At 41.2% G+C, this 21,035-nt stretch overlaps 1 protein-coding gene across 3 annotated transcripts in view; it reads right to left on the bottom strand.

Moving 5' to 3' along the window:
- fgfr1a (fibroblast growth factor receptor 1a) overlaps nt 1–19,814 on the bottom strand; it is a 28,779-nt gene extending 8,965 nt beyond the window's left edge. The window contains exons 1-8 of one of the 3 annotated variants that reach the window (XM_044366167.1): nt 19,164–19,814; nt 12,715–12,895; nt 5,906–6,148; nt 5,497–5,586; nt 4,620–4,792; nt 2,368–2,491; nt 1,230–1,420; nt 758–940 (exon numbers count right to left, since the gene is read on the bottom strand). In XM_044366167.1, the coding sequence (XP_044222102.1) occupies nt 758–940; nt 1,230–1,420; nt 2,368–2,491; nt 4,620–4,792; nt 5,497–5,586; nt 5,906–6,148; nt 12,715–12,868 (1,158 nt within the window). In that variant the 5' untranslated portion in view covers nt 12,869–12,895; nt 19,164–19,814. The remainder of the gene's footprint in view (nt 1–757; nt 941–1,229; nt 1,421–2,367; nt 2,492–4,619; nt 4,793–5,496; nt 5,587–5,905; nt 6,149–12,714; nt 12,896–19,163) is intronic. The other 2 variants (XM_044366159.1, XM_044366150.1) reach the window with 2 other exon arrangements.
- Nucleotides 19,815–21,035: the final 1,221 nt, after the last annotated feature.

Below are 21,035 nucleotides of genomic sequence, written 5' to 3'. Positions count from 1 at the left end.
CAAAGGAAGCAGACCCAACAAGAGGCCCAAGAGGGAAAGAGGACCATGAGTAAAGGATTGTGAAAGAGAAAAGGGATGGAGGAGCATTCTCCTCCTCGATCCAACACCATCTGCCCAAAATGTACCACTGAGAGCACCCCTGTCAGGAAGAGCCCTCCAGTCTCTGTTAGTGGAGGAGCTGGTTAGGTTGAATCTGCACTGCTGAACCCAACATTGGGCCATCCCATCACCACATCAAATACCTCAGTCTCATCTCTACATGCAAGAGATGGGCAACATGGAAAACTCCAAAGCAGAACAGGGCACACTCGCACCTCAACACATCTTACACTCTCACTTCTGTAGATCATGTGAGATTAGACAACCAACAGGAGGTCTGTGAAAGATAGGTAAGCAGAGGAAGACAGCTGGAAAAAACAGAGGCAGTCCAGACTGAGAGGGAGAGTCTGTGAGCTGTGCATGGAGGACTTTGAAGGGCAAGGGAGCGAGAGTAATAGAAGAAGATGGCAGAGAGGCCCTTATTAGGAGGGCACAGCACAGGCATGGGGGCAGGAATGAGAAAGGGTCCAACATAAACCTGAGACTAAACACTTTCAACTGTTCTGCTGGGAATTTTCCATAGCGTCATTTACAGTCAGGAGCACTGAGGCAGGAGAGAGGGAGGGAGAAACGGAGGGAGGGAGGAGAGAAACAGCTGAGGTTGTCTCAAGTTATACGGCCCTAGTTTTTCCAGGTGGTCTTAGAGAAGCGCCTCCACCGTGATGTCCCGCTCTGCTGTGTAGTGGTTACCTGTGGGCTCATATGTGGTGACAGTCAGCCAGGCCGACTGATTGGCATCTCCTATATAATTGGACACTTTACATATATACTCTCCGCTCTCCTCCTCAGTCACATTGTAGAGGGTCAGCACCTGAGCGTCCGAGCTATTGACCCCAGAATGCTGGAAATAAAGAAATGTCAGGTGGAGCACAGACAAAAAAAGTAGCAGACACAGGATCAAACTTGAGTAAAGAATTCAGCAAAAGCACTTTTCACTTCAATTACACTAGCAAGATGAAGTTCAACTTTATGAAAGGATCCATTATACAAACAGTACTAAGTATATAAGAAAAGAGCAGTAATAGCAGTACAGGAAAATATCAATATCAAAATACTCCTCATTTAGCAGTACAGAAAACATTTCAACTGCCTGGCTTGTTGCGACACGATTGATCAGATTAAGCTCCTACCTTGAGGACACGGACGTACGGTAAGCCATCAGGGCCGACACGGCTCCCGTTAACCTCGATGTGTTTCAGCCACTGGATATGAGGCTGAGGGTCGCTGAACACTTTGCACTCAAACTCCACATCGCTGCCCACCACGGCGGTGCGATTAGCTGGCAGGCCAGCCTGAAGAATTGGCCTATGGGGAGAGCGCTCTGCAACACACAACCAAAAACACACATGAATGTTGGTTTAGATGTTTGGTGGGCAGTGAAGCAAACACGCAACATTTAAGACAAACATCTGCAGTAACTAAAAAAAGTACACATGCCTGAGTTATTTTCAAACACAAGCCTAATAAAAGCTCCGCCATGTCACAGCTCTGTTACTGGAAGGGGTTGATTGCAGACAAGGTCACCAGCTTCATTTGATCTGATACTGTGAAGTTTCACAGGTCACAAACTAGAATTTTTCATATGGAGAATTAAAGCAGCTATTTCCCAACTACATGCTACTCATGTAATGATAAAGAGTTGGCCACAATAGATAATATCAAGCAAGTAAAATGTCTCATCTTGAGCTGTTACTGTGAAATAAAATGTTCTTGCAGCTCCATTTTGATGACTGATAACTCTCCAAAGTAAACTTACGAGCCAAGAATCTGGCGGCATGTCTGGGCTTTTCTGAACAAGACATCCAGAGGGACTAAGTAAGCACTTGTGACAAAACTCTCCCGTCACTGCAGCAGTATCACTGCTCATCAGGGTTTCAGCCTCTACTGAGGTCGGGCCAAGCCCAGGGGACAACAGTGATTGAGGAAGTGGAACTGTGATTTATAGGACCAATGGTGTGAGAGCGAGTCACAGGGCAGGTCCAGGCTTGACTGATGGATCCATTACTCATGCCGCAAGTAAACAGGCTTAATTTATCAAATGGTTGACGGGAGAGAAAACCCAGCTAATCCTTCATGAACAATACAATGTATATAATACATGTACTTTTTGGTCAATGATCACATTTGATCTGTTGATGCATAAACATTACAGTGAAAGTGATCCAACATGACGCAAGAGCCTCCACGAGGTAATTAAACCATGATCAAGATTGCTTGGAAAGGTTCATACCAGCAACATGAAACACTTGGAAACAAGACAACACTTACCGACAACGTCTAGCTGGTAGGTGTGATTGATGCTGCCATACTGGTTTTCCACCACACAGGTGTAGTTTCCCTTGTCAGAGGGCACTACAGATTCCATGATGATGGTCCACACATTATCACGGACCTAAACATTGGGGGGAAAAAAGGGAACATTGGCTGGTATACAACATGGGTTTGATAACCAAAAACATAAATATTTATCATCAAGTCCAGATAGAACATCTGTTCATGGTGAAATATTCACTCGGCATACATTCATTATGTGACAGAGCAGGTAGCATGCACACAGATTCTTTAATGTGTTGGTGACAAATAAAATAAAATAAAAAATCAACTGCCACTGCGAGTCAATTTAATTCCCGTCCACTATAGAAATGGTTAAAATAAGGAACATAACAAAAATATAGCTATAAGAATTGTACTTTAAGTTCTTGATTTCAAAACTTAAAAAATGTTTCCACCAAATTTAATTAGCTAAAATACAGCCAGTAGTGAGACAATCATGGCAACAGAGACGGAGCTAGACTGCAGTTCTGCATTTGATCATTCAACAGCAAATGAAAGAACCCATGTGAATTCTTCTCCGTCTGCTTTCTCCCAATATGAATGCCCATAGATCAAATTTTGTTCATTTTAAAGAAACAGCTAACAAGCTCAATGATGTGTGATGTGATGATAACAGGATACAGGTCCAATGTTTTAAGCACTGGATCTTTGTCCTACTAACAAAGACCACTGGAAAATTGGGTACATGTTTTATATACATCTGCCCCGACCTGTCTTATTAGCACCGACTGATGTCTGGCTCTTTTTTTTCCAAGACATGTTATAATTTTTCTTCCATAAATCTGCCAAGACCGGCAGTGTGTGATTAACCAACAAACCTCTAAGGCAATGGCAACATCAAACATGAATATACAGAGACGGAGCCATACGGTTTCCCTCATTTAGCTAAAACGTGATGAGGGAGTCCAGCTGCCTGCTGCCAGATGTGTTGTGCTTGGCTTCATACATGTGGTCTACATTATTCCCTCCCTCCTGCACATGTCTACGTGCAGACGATATATATGAACAATAGAAGCCTGGCCATAAAAGCAAGAGTGTGGGAGGGATGAGAGACGTCCCCGGCCGCTGCTTCAGACCTTTGCACCTTGACTGAAAAAACAGCAGCCAGATGGTTAAGTGTGCTGCCTGGCTGGGCCGGGTGGGGGGTGAGAGGGGAGCAGGCAGCTGAGAGGAAACTCCTAAATGTTTCCCAGCTGGGGAGGGAGAAAGGCTGGGGAAGCACGAGACAAAGCTGGACTAGCCTACACCTTGATGGGAAGAGCAGATGCGGAGGAGGAGGAGGAGGGTTGTTTCTTGGTCTCTGTGAACATGCACATGCATCCCACACCTGTGAGGCAACTGCTACTGAATACAGCAATGGGAAGTCAATGTAAAAGGTACAAAAAGCACCATATTAGTAGCCTCCTATTACAAAATGAATGTATCATGTGTTGGCTGATAAGGTTGTGGAATATTACAATAACTGGGTTTTATAATCCCCTTGTGCTCAATAGGAAATAACAGATGACATTAATGCTTAGACCAAATCTTAAAAACAGAATGTTAATGAATCTCTGGCGGTCATAAACACTTTTCATATGGTGAAGGGAAGCTGGCAAATGACAAATCCGGTCGATATCATTCCCCTGCCACACCTCTGCTAAGTAAACCTGCCTACAACTCAGAGACTGGAATATAATGTCTTATCAATGCTATAAACTCGCAGTTTATCAGCAGTTAGTGTCACATTTGAATACAGCCTACCTGGAAACGGGAAGACATTTGCAAAAGGAGTGATCACAGCACACATCATATATCACAGTCACAAGCAGTACGTATCATGGTAAATTTACTGCAGCATGGATGTAATTACAGAGAAGACGATGCACTGAGACGAAAATGAGGACAGCCAATGGTATCCTTCATCTAAACGGATGGCTAGGATTGCCCACCTGGAGGTATTATTACTATGGCACAACGTTCCTTTTTATGGCATAGGATTTCATCTTGCATTTTTTTGTCTCTGCCTTTCACTTGCAGAAAGTGTTCCTTACTCCAGGGAAGGGGGCGGTGATCTAATGTGGAGATGAGATCACTGACACATCCCCACTCAATGTGAAAGAGTTTGGTGTAATTCAATAAGAAATGCTAAGGAGGGCGTAGGGTCACTATGAAGAAACAAATTTCCAAAAATATTTGTTACTAACCTTGAAGCCTCCAATGCGATGGTCTCTCTTGAACTCCTTGCCATTCTTGTACCATTTCAGTGTGGGCGTTGGGTTGCCACTGGCCTGGCAGCGGAACTTGACAGTCTTACTGGCTGGGACGGCATGAAGCTTTTTCTCCATTTTCTCTGGATGAGCCCATTGTGGGGGCATTGCTATAGAAGAATAAAACAGAGAAATAATTAGCTAATTAGGTCAAGTGTATTTTCTAAAACAAAATATATCAAACTAAAGCTCAAAACTCATTTTATGCACCCTAAACCTTGTGTGTCTTTTACTGTATAAGAGACATTACGTAATACATGCTCACCCAAAAAAAGATTGCTAAATTATAGTCATAGGGCTTGGCAGTCTGTGACTGGAAAGGTTCAAGTTTCTCCAAATAGAAAAGTCACTTTTTAGATGCGGTGTCTTCAAAATCGGTTCAGTTAAGTAAAGTCATGTTGTGTAAATTTCAGGGGTAGATAAAGCTCTGGGAGTCACAACTCAAATCAAGGTCAGCATGCCTGCTGCACTTGTCAGCTCCTGGATTCTTTGGGGCAGCGCGGCCAGTATTAGCCAGATGATGAAGCCTGAGTGACTTAATTGTGCCACAGACAAATTATGTGACATCTAAGGTTAACCAATGTTAGTCACCGCATGTAAAAGCTGTCATTGAGGGAGTAAAAACCCTCTGATTCAGAGTGAAATCATTCACCCACATGTGACCCACACACATGGTCGACTCATAACTGAATCATAAAGCTCTCAAATCACTGACCATTCATGACAGTTACTAAAAACCCTCGGACTCTGGGCGAATGAGTAATAACCATTTGTTGCAGCAGCATTAGTAACGTGAAGGGATCGGCACACTTACGCAGCAGCTTTTGACTGCCTAACAGTTTGGCTTCCTCAGATGAAGACTTTTCATCGTCATCGTCATCCTCAGACGAGGCCAGGGTATCGACTGATGAAACAGAGAGTCATTTGTCAGGTATGCCAAACAATTGTTACACTGATCAACAAAGTATTTTGTTAGTGATACAACAATTTTAACAGATGTGAAAAAAAAACAGATGCATTTGAATTTTTGTATCATGTAGGTTTGTTTTTATTTCTCCATGTAAGGCCACAATCTTAAAGAAATGTACTTACTGAAGACAGGTATAGTATGTTACATTAAGGTACTTAATGGCTCTTAACTGCTCAGTTAAAGGATGTGACTATTCGGTGACGAAAAAGTAAATAAAAACTAAAGATGTGCTCTGATCTATTTATGACTTTACCTGTGACGTTGAAGTAGACGCTATGGTTGCCAAAGGTGGTGCATGCGTACAGGCCAGAGTCCGCCAGCTCCACAGTCTCAATCTCCAGCTGTCCGTTGCGGATGCGTGTGTGTTCTCCATCCACTACGGCCACATGGTCTTTGGTCCAGTTGACAGCATGGAGGGAGTCCTTGGCAGAGCAACTCAGATCCAGACGATCCCCGAGATAGAGGGTGAACAGCTCTGCTTGCCTTTCCTCGGAGACTACAAAGGAAACATAGGACATGGTTTTATCTTTAACAGCTGGGTTATATGACACTGAGTAACTAGAATACAATTACAAACACAATCATATGGCTTCATGAACACATAAGAAAGTCAATATAATTGGCCCAAACTAACCGTGTCATACATAAGTCATTCATAACAGGATAACTAGCAGGATTAGTCCTACTCAAATAAACTGCACAATATCTCGGACTGAATAAATAGTAACTGACAGGTTACAGAGTGTTTAAAATGTTTAGAGAGCTCACACAAAACGGGGCTGTATCTGTAGTGTAAACACATCAAAAAGTACTTCAATCTTAAAAAAGGGTCCAAGAGACAGTAAAAAAGTCCCTCCTTGATTTCTTCCTGGCACACCGCCTGCCTAACCTCTCCCTCAAATTAAATCGCATCCCAAATGAGTCAAGGCCCTATCGTCAGGCAGGCAAGGAGCTACTTGGGAGAGGAAGGTGAAATTCAATTAGAGGAATGAAGAGAGGGGAGGCGTCACGGAGCGAGACACCTGAGCCCCCCTGTTCTAAATGACTACATAGTCAACAAGGGGGAGGGGGTAACCTAATTATGCTGACACGTTGTCCATCACAATGGTGTTGTTTGTCTAGTTACAAAGGTAAAGATCGTCACTGGCCAACTTGCTTGACATTCTTGCTCTTGGATCACACTTCCATGCCAAAAAGGCCCACGAGGTACGCTGTTCTAATTAACCGAAATAGCATCCAGATTTTGTGGACATTGGGTCTGCCACTAATGATAATTCTCAGTATGTTTAGACTATAAAATGTCAGAAAATAATGAATAATAACAATCACAATTTCCCAGAGCCCGAGATGACGTCTTCAGATGTTTTGTTTTGCCCGACCAACAGTCCAAAACCCAAAGAAACTCACTTTGCAATGATATAAAACAAAGGCAATCCTCCCATTTGAGAAACTGGAAGCAGAGTGTTTTGAGTTTTTACTTGAAAATGTATTTATGACTAATTTTAGTTGCTGATTAACTTCCTGTCGATCGACTAAACAACTATATACACACGTTAGCTGACATGCATGATGTTTTAGCCAAGTAGCGTCACCAAAGTAATCCCCTCTAGCGGCACAATAATGTGAAATCAGTCATTTTACTCATCCCGCTTTCCCATTTTCTTCATAGTCTCTTCTGCACTGTAACAAGACAAAATGGACTAGATAATCAAATGCCATAGTGGCTGGTGAGCAATCCCTCAACATGAGAATATTCTGAACTTTTTTTCAAAGCACCCAGTGTGTTTGCAAACGCATTTCCTCCCAACAGGACGTACATCTATATGGCATAACCTCAGGACAACATCAGCAAACCTGACTAATCCCTCCTACCATCACAACAAAGGCCTTCGAACAATAAAGGGGAAGAGGGAGCGAGGGAGAGCGAGCCAGTGAGCATGTGCACAGGAGCGAGTGAGAGAGGGCCTGCAGCGGCAGGTTCTAGTGCCAGTTGCTATGGTGACCCCACTTGGGCCTAGTAAAGGTATTTCCTGGATCACATATGTCTGACAGGCCCTTAATCCCAGCAGGAAAAGGGGCCAGGGGGTAGGATCAACTTTCTCCTCAAAAACAAAACCAAAGGGGGGAAAGCAGAAGAGGCACAGTGATGGGCTACAACTATCCAACCTGTACACAGCCTTAAACACAAGGTCTCTGCGCTGTGTGTGGGGGCCTTCCACTATGTTTCTGTCCTTGCCCTCTAAATGGAGATGCCACTGATAAAGCTGTGTCAACATCCCAGCTGTTAATCTGGCTGCAGACATCATAAAACGCCCGTAAAAGCTGTAAAATTTACTTGTTGCTTTATTGTAGGCCACAGTCAGGACCATTTGTGCTTCTGTGACAACCTACTTAAAATTAGAGTAAGACATAACACAATGTAGTCAAAGCAACCCAACCGCCATCTACAGACAGAGATAACATTTTTCTGACTACTTCCGTGTAGAAACATCATGATGAAAAACAGTTACACACTTGTATTGCTCGCATTTATCTTATTTATTATTTTTTCTCTACGCTGAGGTAAGTACCAGCTTTCCAGCATTTCCTTTGAATTTGAGGATGTTTCATCTCAGTTAATCCTCCTGATGCTATGATTGGATTAAAGCGGATTAAGGACCATATTTTCAGAAAGCAACCCATCTGGAATGGTCTCTCATGTGTTCCTCCAACTATTTGGAAACATTGATTGACATGATTTAAAATCAGCCTAATTACATAAATCATGAAAGGAATTTTGGTGAAGAAGAAAGCACCGAGAGGTTTTGAACAAGGGGGGGAAAAAAGCTCACTAGTCTGTAAATTCAAGACCAACTAAAAGGAAGAGTTGGCGCCAGTCTATGGAACCTTCTCTGGCTACAAGATAGGAAGCAATATGCCGCGTGAATGACTTCTGGGATTTCCTGCTCTCTCTGGAGTGATGGCTGAATGCAGTAAAGTCAGGCTGGTTGAGGCTCTGCGGTGGCACACACAGAAAACTGCCATGGCAAGTCTCCTCTGCTGATGTGACCACTACAGAGTGAAGGGGTGGGTGACGTGCAGAGGGGATTGACAAGAGACAAAAGGCAGGACTGGCAGGAAGCAAACGAATAGGACAATGCCTATAAGCAAGCCCCGAAAAATTCACTGAGTGAGTGTCCTTCCTGAAAGCACTCCAGTGGAGGACCTTTTCACTCCTAAATGAGCTGCTGACAATCAGCATGGATTAACACTTGGGAGCTACAAGGATTACTGTGTGGTGGATAGTTAACCATCCCAGTTTCTCCAGTGTTATTCAAATGAGTTCAGCTACATTTAGTCTTACATTACAGCTTTAATGGCCAAACACAGGGAGACCAGGATATGTTAAAAGGTGAAAATCCATGCAATTCTTGTTCTATTATTCATGTAATTACTACTATCTGGTTTGTCTTCTCAACCAGGAAGTCACAGTCCCCTACACTTTAAAAATACACTCAAACACAATTGCTGGTTTTTCTAAGCTAATTCTGTCCAAACTAATTACCAGGTTACAGTAAAGTGGACTATTTTTACTGTTTCCATTGCTGGTTAAAGATGCTTTGTACTGTAAACTTTGTGCCACTTAAGCCTCTTTCACACATAGTTCCCAGTAAATTACTGGGATAACCTTTCAGGCACCACTAAGGGAGGGGTGGTGGGGGGGAGGGGGTTAGGTTAGGTTGTGTGCGTAGCGAGTGTGGTCGAGAGAGAGAGAGAGAGAGAGAGAGAGAGAGAGAGCATGTGTGTGTGACGGTGGCTGCCAGACTGGAGAGGAGAGTATGAAGTTAACAGTATAATGTTAGCTGTGAATGTCAGTACAGTGTGTGTACAGTTTAGGCTATTTGTCAGTGAATAAATGCTCCAACTGCAGCTACTTTTAGAGATGTTTCTGGTAGAGCGACATGTCCACCCGCTGAGCCCCATTTATCAGCAGGAGTGACAAGTGAATTTTAAATCCTTAATTACAAACCAGTTTGCCGTCTCTTTTCCACGGATCTGACACCCCACATCTCAATTCTTCATATGCCTGCTCACCCAAACTCTGCTCCGTGCTCCATAAGAGTAGTAAACATTATGGATATGATTTAGATTGTGATATTAAACATAAGATAAGAATATTAAATGGAACATGATACTGTGATATTGTTGCACCAAGCAAACATAGACTTTTAAAAAGGGAGCCGTTGCTTGAATAGAGGAGACATTACTATTTTTTTTTGCATTGTGCTTCAGTATTTTAACTGTAATGTTCACACTCTTTTGTAAATGTTTATTCACATAACTAACTGTAATGCTTTCATAAAGCCATATCCATTATTCAAAGCTCCGTCAGGTTGGAGATTGTGAATAATCAGCTTGAGCGTGGCTCAGCGTCTGACGGAGCTTTGAATAATCGATATGGCTTTGTGAAAGCGATACCGTTAAAGTTACATGAATAAACATTTACAAAAAGAGTGTGAACATTTTATTTAAAATATTTAAACATTCCAAAAAAATAGAAATGTCTCCTCTATCGAGCAGAGTCTTGTGATTGATTTGCTCGCTTTGTGTGAAAGCGTCTTTAGTCAGACGGATGGAACCCTCTACACAATCGTCCCTGCAATGTTACTGCTTTCATTCACAACACAGCTGTACTGGCATTTTCCCAGAAATGTTACTAGTTCTTGAGATGGGAAATTGGCAGTACAGATTCAACTGAATATCGATCCCTGCTCCCATCCCCACATGACCCCATGCAGGAAATGTTCCTAAACATTTCAGGGACAGCAGTCTTTAGATTGCACTAGAAAGTTTCATTTCAAGAGTCACATTGGGGTGGATTGCATCTTCCAAAAAGTCTAAACCACTTTCCTTTATTGTTCTTCTATCTTCAAGTGGAAATATGTAAGCAGGCCTACTATATGAATTTGAACTATTTGTCTAATGCTTTTTTCTCATTATCCTCTTTAGAATTACAGCTTCTTTTTCAAACGCTGTAAAAGGTTTCATTCATAAAGCAACGTTTTAAAATTTTAATGAAGGAGATTTGTGCATCAATGTTGAATATTTCAAGAGAGAAACATAATGCATGCAAGACATATTTTTCCAACCCCAAATTTTAATGCTGCCCACCACCAACACAGGGTTTATATTAAAAGAGGAACCCTGTGGTGCTGTGCAGCATAACAATGTTGATTTACTATATTAATTATCTCCATCATAATATAATTCCACTGACACATAACAGAACAATACCCGGTTGTTTATCCTTGAGCACGGATATTTTCTGACACGCAAGTAAAATTATTATCCATAGTATCCCTATGTCTTGTTTTGAGCTGTGTTTCTCTGGGCCCCCATCACTGTCTTAAAAGAGTCTTTCTCAGGACTGTGGCAGCTCCAGATCTGAGGAGCCCTCCACCAGAGGGTCAGAGGTTCTTCTACTGTGACTGACAGTAGAGAGTCAAGTCACAGAAATCCACAGGGAACACCATATAAATAACTTCTGACATTTCACTGTCACAAGGGGGGAATAAAACCCAACTTTGAAATCATTTTCAAGATAAAATCACAGCGTCTGAACGTTCACACTGAGGACATTTCTAAAGGGGCTACAGTCATTCGAATGCTTGTTCACGTGGCCGCTGAAGAAATTCAATGAAGTGAATTTGTTTGGGGAATATTCTTTTCGTATGTGAACAACACACAACAAAAAGCCCCAAGACAAACAAAGAAGCACGCATAAAACATGACCACTTCCATATAACTATTTTGTTTCCCCACCCAAGACAAAAGGAATGCAACCAAATGCTTCTGCTGTGATTGTTTGTCGACAGCTGAAGCCATCCGTCACCCAGCAGGGAAGCGGGGGGAAAGTGAAGCATTCCCAAGCAAAAGTTGGGTGGGGGGAGCAGGAGGAAAAGCACAGAGGCGCATAGATAGTACCTGGCCATTTGGTGATTAAGAACTGGGTGGGGTGTAAATGCATCAGACTCCCCCACCCCTGAGGAAATTTATGGCTCACCTTAGAAGACAAACATTCTCCTCAGAAACCCTATCCTTGAGGATAAGGGAGGGCTCAAAGCAGCATCTTCTTTCCCTTTTTTTTCAAGAAACTGGCTAGTTTATAGTTTCCCTGGCAGTTAACTCCTCTCTCAGTGACAACAAATACCTTTTCATTACAAAGGAGGAGAGAAGCAGGGACTTCTAGGTAGTGGGGCTGCCCCTGGGCTACAGATGGGAGTCATTTACTCCTCCCTGTCCCACTGCTGGCTTAAACACAGCCGCACCAAGTTTATTTTAGGGCTTACTGCCCAAGAGAGACCCTCTTGCTTAATTACTCTAATTATAATGCTGAGCTTTATCATATTCTTTTGCTGCTCTCCACTTCCGACTGCGGAGTGTAAACATCCAAACCCATCTACCCACAAGTCCAGGCAGCTATTACACTGTTGGACTGTATCCAAGAGACACATTTTTAAGGATTCAGTTTCAGTGCTTCTTTCCCCTTTCCAGAACTGAACTTGTGTAACAGCCAGATCAGGCCGAATTCTTTATAGAAAGTCCTAAGGTTGTACAGTCCGGTTTAAGAACTAAATAAACTCATTAAACTAAAAGTTTTGTCTGTTAGATTTGTTGGGAACTCATTTCTGATAAGCTCATACATATACATTGAACTGGCTGGCATGGAAAGACAGAAAATATGTTACTAATAGTCAGAAACAGAGTTCAGCTACATCTGACATAGTGAAGTACACTCAAACAACATCAGACTCGGGCAAATGGGGGTGGTGGGGGAAAGACTGACGCTACAAAGGACAGACTTCACCGAGCCTGGAGTGTGTTAGGATTACATTCCTGTACAAAGAACAAAGCTTTGATTATCAGTGGGCTGCTTCTCAAGGCAGGAGTCAAGATAAGTCAAACTTAATAAGTTTATAAGTTCAATAAGTTGCATGTTACTTAATAATACAGCAACCAGAGCAAGGAAAAAGAAGTGTATAAATGAAGTCTGATGAGCTTTAAGTAATCAAAGCGTCTTACCTTCATCAGTGTTGGCAGGCCGGCACTGGGTCCTTAAAACTTGGGCGAATAAAGCCAGAAACAGAAGTATACTTGGCCTCATCAGCATCCTGCTGAGGGAGCTACAACTGTTGGCTTTTCTGCGACTGGAACTCCATTCAGACCTTTGGGGCATCAGCGGCGGGTCATTCACAGTGCTAAACTGTGAAAAACAAAAGAAAAGAAATGTATAACCACGTGAGCAAGACTCATGAACTATTTTATCAGGAGGAAAAAAAAAATCATTACGTCAAAGTCAATTCAGGGTACAAGTTTGTAAAAGAAAAAGAAATGTTTGTTTGGACTATGCCAGAAATAAATCCTGCAATTTTATATGCAAGAATTACACAAGACCAAGAACAATGTCGAAATGGCTGCTCTGTGGCTCCTCCAAACAAACCAGTAGAATGAAGGCTACACTTGGCAATCTATAATTTTGTTGACAAATCAAAAAACAAACCAAAAAAAAAAAGGGTTAGTCAACGAGGTTCAAGGTAGATACTTCAGCATTTAGGCCATCTTGTACAAAAACACTGATAACAAATACCAGACTTCCTCTGCTCAAGCAAACAAACAGTGGATACATCTTGCACAGTTTGAAGGAATAAAATGTTTTGTTTTCAAAGCTTTAGAGTAACCGCTGAGGTTTGATCTCATGAAGACTGCAGTTTTTCCCCACTGGCCCACTTGGCCAGTAGATCAGAGTTTTACTGGTCCCTTGTTTATTTTCTCATGAAAATAACTCTTTTTTCCATCATTTATTTATTGTATACATAATATGTACAACAGAGAAGTTCCCTTTAGATTTGGTTGTTTTGCTTCAGTTATAGATATGTAATGATATATAACACAAATATAAAGTTAGTCACATATTGGATCAGTAAATTAATGGTGTATAAATGTAGGTTTCTCCATATTTTGTGTAGAGCCAGAGGGTATGGTATGCATAGGGAGAAGAGAAGAGAATTTATGATAATAACATTTCAGTGAGTTGAGAGCATGTTTTGGATAATTTGACAGTCCCTTTAAAAAACAAACCCCCTCCATCGGCCTTTGCGGGGAATCACCAGAAAACTGTACAAAACATGCTCCAGTTGCTGTTTTCCACCCAGGAGTATTGTTGCTTCCTCTTTATTTTCATAGTCTCAAATGTTTTTTTCTCAGACATTTTTTTCAAGTAGCGTTAAGTATGAACAATGAGTATGATGGATGAATGACACCAGGGCAGGAAAGAACCAGTTTAAAGGTTTACCCCTGACTCTGACTGGCCAATCATTTTGCCCTGCATAAACTTTAACTGGCCCCGGGCCATCAGTTACAGGGCTCAACATTAAGGTTTGTAGGACAAATGGAAGAGAAATTGACTTGCCCCACCGGACAAGTTAAGTCATAAAATAAAAAAATAACAAAAAAATCCAGTGTGTCTTCACGTTATGTACCACTCATTACTCAGATATTTAGTTAAATGACTACATTCAGAATATTGATTTGAAACAAATGCATTTTTACCCACAATATGTTCAACTCACAGCTCGGTGTGTAGGTTGTGTGTGTAATAAGTGTGTGGTTGAGAGAGACAGAAACAGAGTGTGTGTGTGACAGTGAGGCAGAGTATGAAGTTTGAAGTGTAGCTGTGAATATAGCAGTGCAGTGTGTGTACAGTTTAGGCTTTTTGTCAGTGAATAAATGCTACAACTCTTGCTTGTTACCTGCTGATTAAAATGAAGGCAGCTAGTGACAATGGGTTCGCCTAACCTGACTAGGCTCACTTCAGGTGAACCAGCTATTCTCATTTTAGTCACAATCTCAGTTGCTCCTAAACAAGAACACGGAGAAAAGTGTGTCTGCCTAGTTTCCCCTGAGTTTTGCTCAGCACCTACACTGTATTTATTCCTCTAGTCACTGTCAGTGTGAGTAAGTCTAGGAACAGAACCGTCATGCAACTAGACAGTCTATTCACTTTCAAAACCTGACAGTCAATAAGTACTGTAAATGCACATTTGACATTTTTTTGGGCCTAGGACATAAGAAACTCACTCACGCAGAAGCTCACTATAACATTATATTTATGTCATGTTTGACCTTGATCAATGTTAATGTAAATGACTAACAATAATATAATATAACAATAAAATAGAGCCCCTCTTCTGCCCAGTGTGTTTGACTCTTTGGCTGTCAGTGCTGTCAGCAGCTGGGCAGGAGAAACGCTGCACTTAGATTTTATAACTGAACTAATACCAGGACACACTTTTTATTTCTCTAACTGTGTGGAAATCTAATGTTTTCACATCACAGATGTTGAACAATAGCATTAAAGTCCCAGTGAAACAGAAGTCTGTACTGTGTTTTTACCTGGACGAGTGAAAGGTAAATTTACTTGTCTGAAGGACAAGTTCATGTCGAGCCCAGGGTTATGTCGGACCCTGGACTGTCATGACGAAGAGAAAATGCCATATCAAGTGTTCTTTTTTTGCTGCTAGACCTCTGTTAAGACTTGAAGGATGAACAGTGCCCTCCAAAACAGGGCACCGTGCAGTGAGTGGCCCTAACATGCACACCTGCTCGCATCATCACCTCTGCAGCATCTGGCCACAGATATTAACACTTGCCCCTAACCCCCATAACCCCTTGAGGAATTTGTTAAAGACCCAAAAAAACTACAGCCTGTTATGTGACACCCTTACAGAGAGACCGCCAGGCCATCACTTCCACACTCACAGATCTATCACCTAACAGTTGGTTTTGGTCCCAAGCCTAAAATGACCCCTGCAACCATTTGCTCCCATGAGCTGTCAATAAGTGTAAAACAAATGCTTGTTTTTAGGGGTCTTGTGCTCCAGTCAAGTCCAGCCTGAGAACACAACGGTGACTCTTAAAATCAATGTCGCAAATAGATCCAAAATATTAAAGTCCATTCTATAAGACAGCAACAACAACAGCAGCGCCACATCTGGGTCAAAGAAACCCCAAGTCGGTTTACGCTTTCACACAAAGTCATGTTCAGATGCAGCTGTGGTTTCCTTTAAGAGGTAATCGCTTGTGTGAGTGTTCATCACTGAAACAGTCATTGTGTTCCCCTCAAAACCAATTCAATTTCACTTTCCAAGAATGGTCTAGTGTTCCAGCAGCTGAGCTGGGTCAGGGGGGTCCGAGGGGGATAAAGAAGCTTGGTCATCGCGGCTCTGTAAGCAGTGAGTCAGTCTTTGGGAAGGCTCCAAGAAAGAGCTTCTGCTGCCAGACAGAAGGAACCGCAGAGAGCAGCCGACCACGTTCCCTAGGCCCTCGTCACTACGACAAGCGTCCGTAATTGAAAGAAGAGGAAGTTGCTTCTTCAGAGTATGACACAAAGCTTTGTCATCTTCAACTCCCATGAGAGTAAGAGTTAAACATACAAGTATTTCTTACTATCCACACACATGGAACACTCATCTTGAGGTCACTTTCACAGGCTGATATTACAGGTCAGATATGGGCCACATTTATTTTTGCTGAATTCAAGTTCAATCTAATTTCATTGTATTGGTGTTATTATACACACAAAAATGTTGCATCTGGTCTTAATGTGTTCAAACTACTATGTATAATAATTTCAATAATTAAGTTTACCATTACCTTGTACCTACTGTCATTTTTATAGTTTGTTGTTAGACATTTAAATATAGATATATATATATATATTTTCTCTTCAAAGCTCATCAATAACCAAATTTAGGGGATGTCTGCCAAAGTTTTTTTTCATGTTTAATGTGTTTTTTTCTTCTTTTTTTATGAGTGAAGGTACTGTCCTGTAAAAATACACAAATAAGCTGATTTATTGTTTAGGCATTTAAGTAATTACTTGGACTTAATGAGAGCATTTACAAGTCTTTTCATAAATCAAGACAACTTGCAATGCACTGCTTACACAGTTTATTAAAACTCCAGCAAGACTAGTAAATCTTTAAGACCCAGTATGATTCTAAATTAAACATGTTCAGACCAAGTTTTCCCTATTTTCTTAAGCCAGGTGAATGATTTAGGATGCGTTCTGTTTTACTGCTATGTCAGATAAAGGGAATACAATGAAGACATATTAGCCAACAGATCTGTCCAACCATTCAGTCCTGCACTGTGGCCACTGAGCTGCATCTACTGGGTGGATAAAATGCTCCTTGTTCACTTCCAACTTATGTAGGACATCAGAGCAAGTCTAAACCCCTCAGCTGAAACTGACACACCAACACCTGTCTATAAATGTGGTGTTACATTGCTTCTTTTTAATGCACATCCTTCTTTTCAAATTTACAAAGTCATCACCAGCAAATGTTGATGATGCAGGGAACACAGCCAGAGTTTTGTTGCTCAGTTTTTAAACCATTTTGCTTATAAACGTATAAAACCAAGATAGATTCAAATATACAAGAAAACCCAAGAAAAGTGATCTTTGGCAAACAGACAGTGACTGTGAGAGCACTAAAAAATACCCGCAGTTAACAAGATTAAGACGTTTTGCTGAATTACTAAAGTAGTTGTTTTTAAGAGGGATTTCAACACCAAACAAATCTCATGTTTGGGAAAACCCAAATTGTTATTCCAAGCACTTAAGAGATGACAACATTTAACTGAAAATCTCCCAAATAAAAAGGGGTTAAAGTAAACCATTTAGAACACGCAAGGCACATTTAGCTTCTCTCAATATACAAAGACAAAGGTTACAGGCCTAACCCGTAACATGGCCTGCACCATAATTACTGTTCACTGCCATCCATGCATAAAATTCCTCCGCTCCCAAATTCTGTAGCCCGTTCCCAGTTAACTGTGCACTCGCAGCCAGCAACAGGCCAGTCTGCACACGGCTGCAGTTTAGCGGACATAAGAGCATCAGACCATTTCCCTAAGGCTACTGTTTCCACAAAAACAGACACTTCTGTTTTTTTTTTCTTTGCAGCCACACAATCTGAATCAGTGGCTCGCCACCGGCGTGCCATGGAGGGAGATCAGGTGTCATGAGATTACACTCAAATGTAAAGACAATTAATGTTAAGCTGGCAGGCACGATGCCATTTGGTTGACACTTAGATCCAAAGTGCCTTTTAGTACACTCAGTGCATATCAAGTGTTTACGTTTTCCCCCAGGGAGGTTAAAGCAGGATACAAAATCCAGGCCATTTTTTTTTTAAATATGCACAGAATAAACTGTACCTGAATGAAACCAAAACACACAAACACACACAAGCAAATAAAAATCTAAACATCTTTAATATCTAAAATATCAATCTACATACTATCTATTAGAAAAATGTACTCTCAAACACAACCAGCAAGGAAATGTTTCATTTCACACCAAATCTCTTGACGGTTTTAGCTATATTAAATACAATCACAGAGCTCAAGTGACAACAATTCTGTGCCAGGGGAGCAGCCTAGTAAATTAAAGGGCAGGACTATTCCTCACTTCCCATTACAAGGTTCAGGAGAGAACATTTTTTTCCCTTCTGGTGAACTCCCTGTGGACATGCCAGTTTTCTCAACCATCCATCTTCTCCCTCTCCCTTTATACCATAACATTTAGAGCTTTACATAACATCAGGCTGCCCCTCCAGACCCAGACTTCATGACAGATGTAACTTGGTAATGATGGCTGTCCCCTGAGAATTTAAAGATGGAACTTCACTGCATTTCTGAATAAGTTATTTCTCCTGTTGTCTGAAAGAAAGAAATGTTGTGAGCTGAATTTAACTGAGAAGGTTTAAGAGAGTTTTGTCTGAGCCTTTGACAAAGATGGACAATGTTAGACAAAACTAAGGATGGATGAGGTGATAGAGACCAGGAACATTTCTGTAGAGATAAAACAGAACTGAAAGCACGTCTGCAAAGATAATAGTTCAGATAAGTAAGTTACTATAGATCCAAAAAGCCAAACTGCATTGCTGAGGTTTGTATTTTATTTCTGTTTTCTGCTTTTTATCCTTAATTTAAGTAGTCTATTTTCAAGTAAAGTATCCAACTCAATTAAAAGGTGCCTGCTATGACTTAAATAAGAAAAGCAATTTTTAGAAGGACTATATTTGAAGTTGGGCCTTGTGTCTTAATGTTTGTAACTTACCATGTTATTCTCAGCATGGAGGAGTCTGAGGTGTTACTATGCTTTCAACGTACTGTATGTATATAAATAAACATTAAGCTAATTTCCAGAGCTCATACACATTTATTAAGAATAAACAGGTGGTTGACTGACAGTAATGAAAATATCTGATAGTAAATTTGAGAGCCACAAATCTTTAATTAGCCCCTTTTTTAAGACTAAAGGTTAGCTACTCACTGAAATCAAAGAGCTAAAGTTAATTAACTTACAGCGGGAAACATTTGCTAACCAGTAACACGTAAACATAAATGTTACAGTAAAGTGAGGCTAAATCAAAGACTGGAGGAATAATAAAATACTAACTCACCTTACTGGCGGGGGGCTGTGAAACAGCCAGTGTTGGTCGATATTGGAGGCAGAAAAACTTTCCGAAAAACAGTATATCCAGACTTAAATGTGCGGCTCCTTTTATCGACGTTCACTTGCTCCAAAACTATCAACGTTTAGCTAACAAGTTGGCGCATATTTTTTGCCAAACTTGTGCAACAGAAGAAAAGACTGAGCGTCCCCCCACTCCGAAAAACCCAAATAATCAACGGAGCGTTAAGTTAAGTTGAGAGTTAAGTTGATAAATTTTCTAAATTGAAAGCTGTGCTGTGATTTCCTTTTCTTCTCTTATCTTACCTAGCTAACGCAAACTGGTCCAAACACTACGCTGAGTGCAGCCTATGCGGTGGTTTTTTGGTAAGTTAGTCCCTTTATCCCAAATCGTTTCGCTCACGATGAAATCAAGTCCTCGCACCTCCGAAAACTGTGTCCTAAAGTTGTTCAACTCACTCTAACAAAACATCCGAAAACAAGGTGTCGTTTGATGTTATATTCTCTCAAAGGAGAGGCACGACAATGAATCCTAGAAAGTATTTTGACCATTCCTGGCGGATAACTCTGTTAAACAACGAGAGTCCGGGCTGCTCCAAACCTCCCCCCTTCAATCTGAGAAAATGCGCATCATCCTCCGGACCGAGATCAAGACAGACAGAGTGACACACACAACTTCCGGCCTGGCATTTACAAGCAAAACACAGAGAGAAAAACACCGAGCACACTGCAGGGACACAAACTGCCTTCTCAAGCAGTGGTTAGCTGGATAATTTATGCAGAGCTGCATTAAAAAGATTTATTTACAGTCTATTGCTATTTTTCAGATGATTAGATCCATCTTTATCTCCTATACTATTGCACTTAATTGTTCACATTCTACAGGTAAAATATGAGTTAGATATTAGATATTTTTAAAAAATTAAAGGGGAAATATGTTGATGCCGTATGCCAGATTTGGATTTTGGAAGAATTGGAGCCTCAAAAAGTGCAACAATAGTTCCTTCAGTCCAAGAAATGAAGTGTGACAATGATACCTCCATCCCAGACAAATTCTCCCTGTCCTCCAGACAAAAGGCAAGTGGGGGTCAAGGTGCCATTCGGTGAGTGTTTGGTGGCTGACCGACCAGTAGGGCTTTGAACATCAAACCAGATGAAAACCCATGTGAGTGTGTATTTCCAAAAGCTGCATAGAAGCAAGCATACCTGTTGGTAACTCACATGGTGCCCCTTCCCTTATTTGTTGCCCCAGGTGACCGCTTATGTGGCCTGTGCCATGGGCTTGGAGGTATTAATGTGTGGATGATGCATTTGTTGAGGATATGCTGTAATTAATGGTTCTTGTTTACAGTTATAATAGAAACACACCATTCAACCAAAACGGAGAGAACACAGTAGTGTTGGTTTCTTATTCCAGACAAAATATTACCACATAACGGTGTTTTGTCTGTTTTACATACTTCTCACTTTTCATTGAGTATACATTGGAAATCATATAATGTTTGTCGAAGTTGTTTTATTTTGAGTTTCCATTCAAGTTATCTAATGAAAAAAAAACAGTTTTGTTTCTTAACCTCATGTCTCAGAGTGAGGGAAATCATCTGGAAATATTATTGACACTATTGCATTAAGTTTAAGTTTTACAGAATCAATTCACTCTATATTTAATGCATCGCCTGTTTCAACGTTATCTTTGCTGTTTTGCTTCACAAAAATGCAGCTTTTTTCCTCTTTGACGAAAGTGTGGCTATCATTTTGAAGACCCCATTTCCGGAAGTCCGACATTATTTAGGCTGTTATTTTCCAGCTTGACGCAGGTTTGCTCGGGCTGGTAGAAACCTGGCTCCCCCTGCCATCCACA

Source organism: Thunnus albacares, chromosome 2, assembly GCF_914725855.1.
Source record: "Thunnus albacares chromosome 2, fThuAlb1.1, whole genome shotgun sequence".
NCBI lineage: Eukaryota > Metazoa > Chordata > Actinopteri > Scombriformes > Scombridae > Thunnus > Thunnus albacares.
Note: the sequence above shows the minus strand (reverse complement) of the source record. Positions and strands in the feature narration are given on the sequence as shown.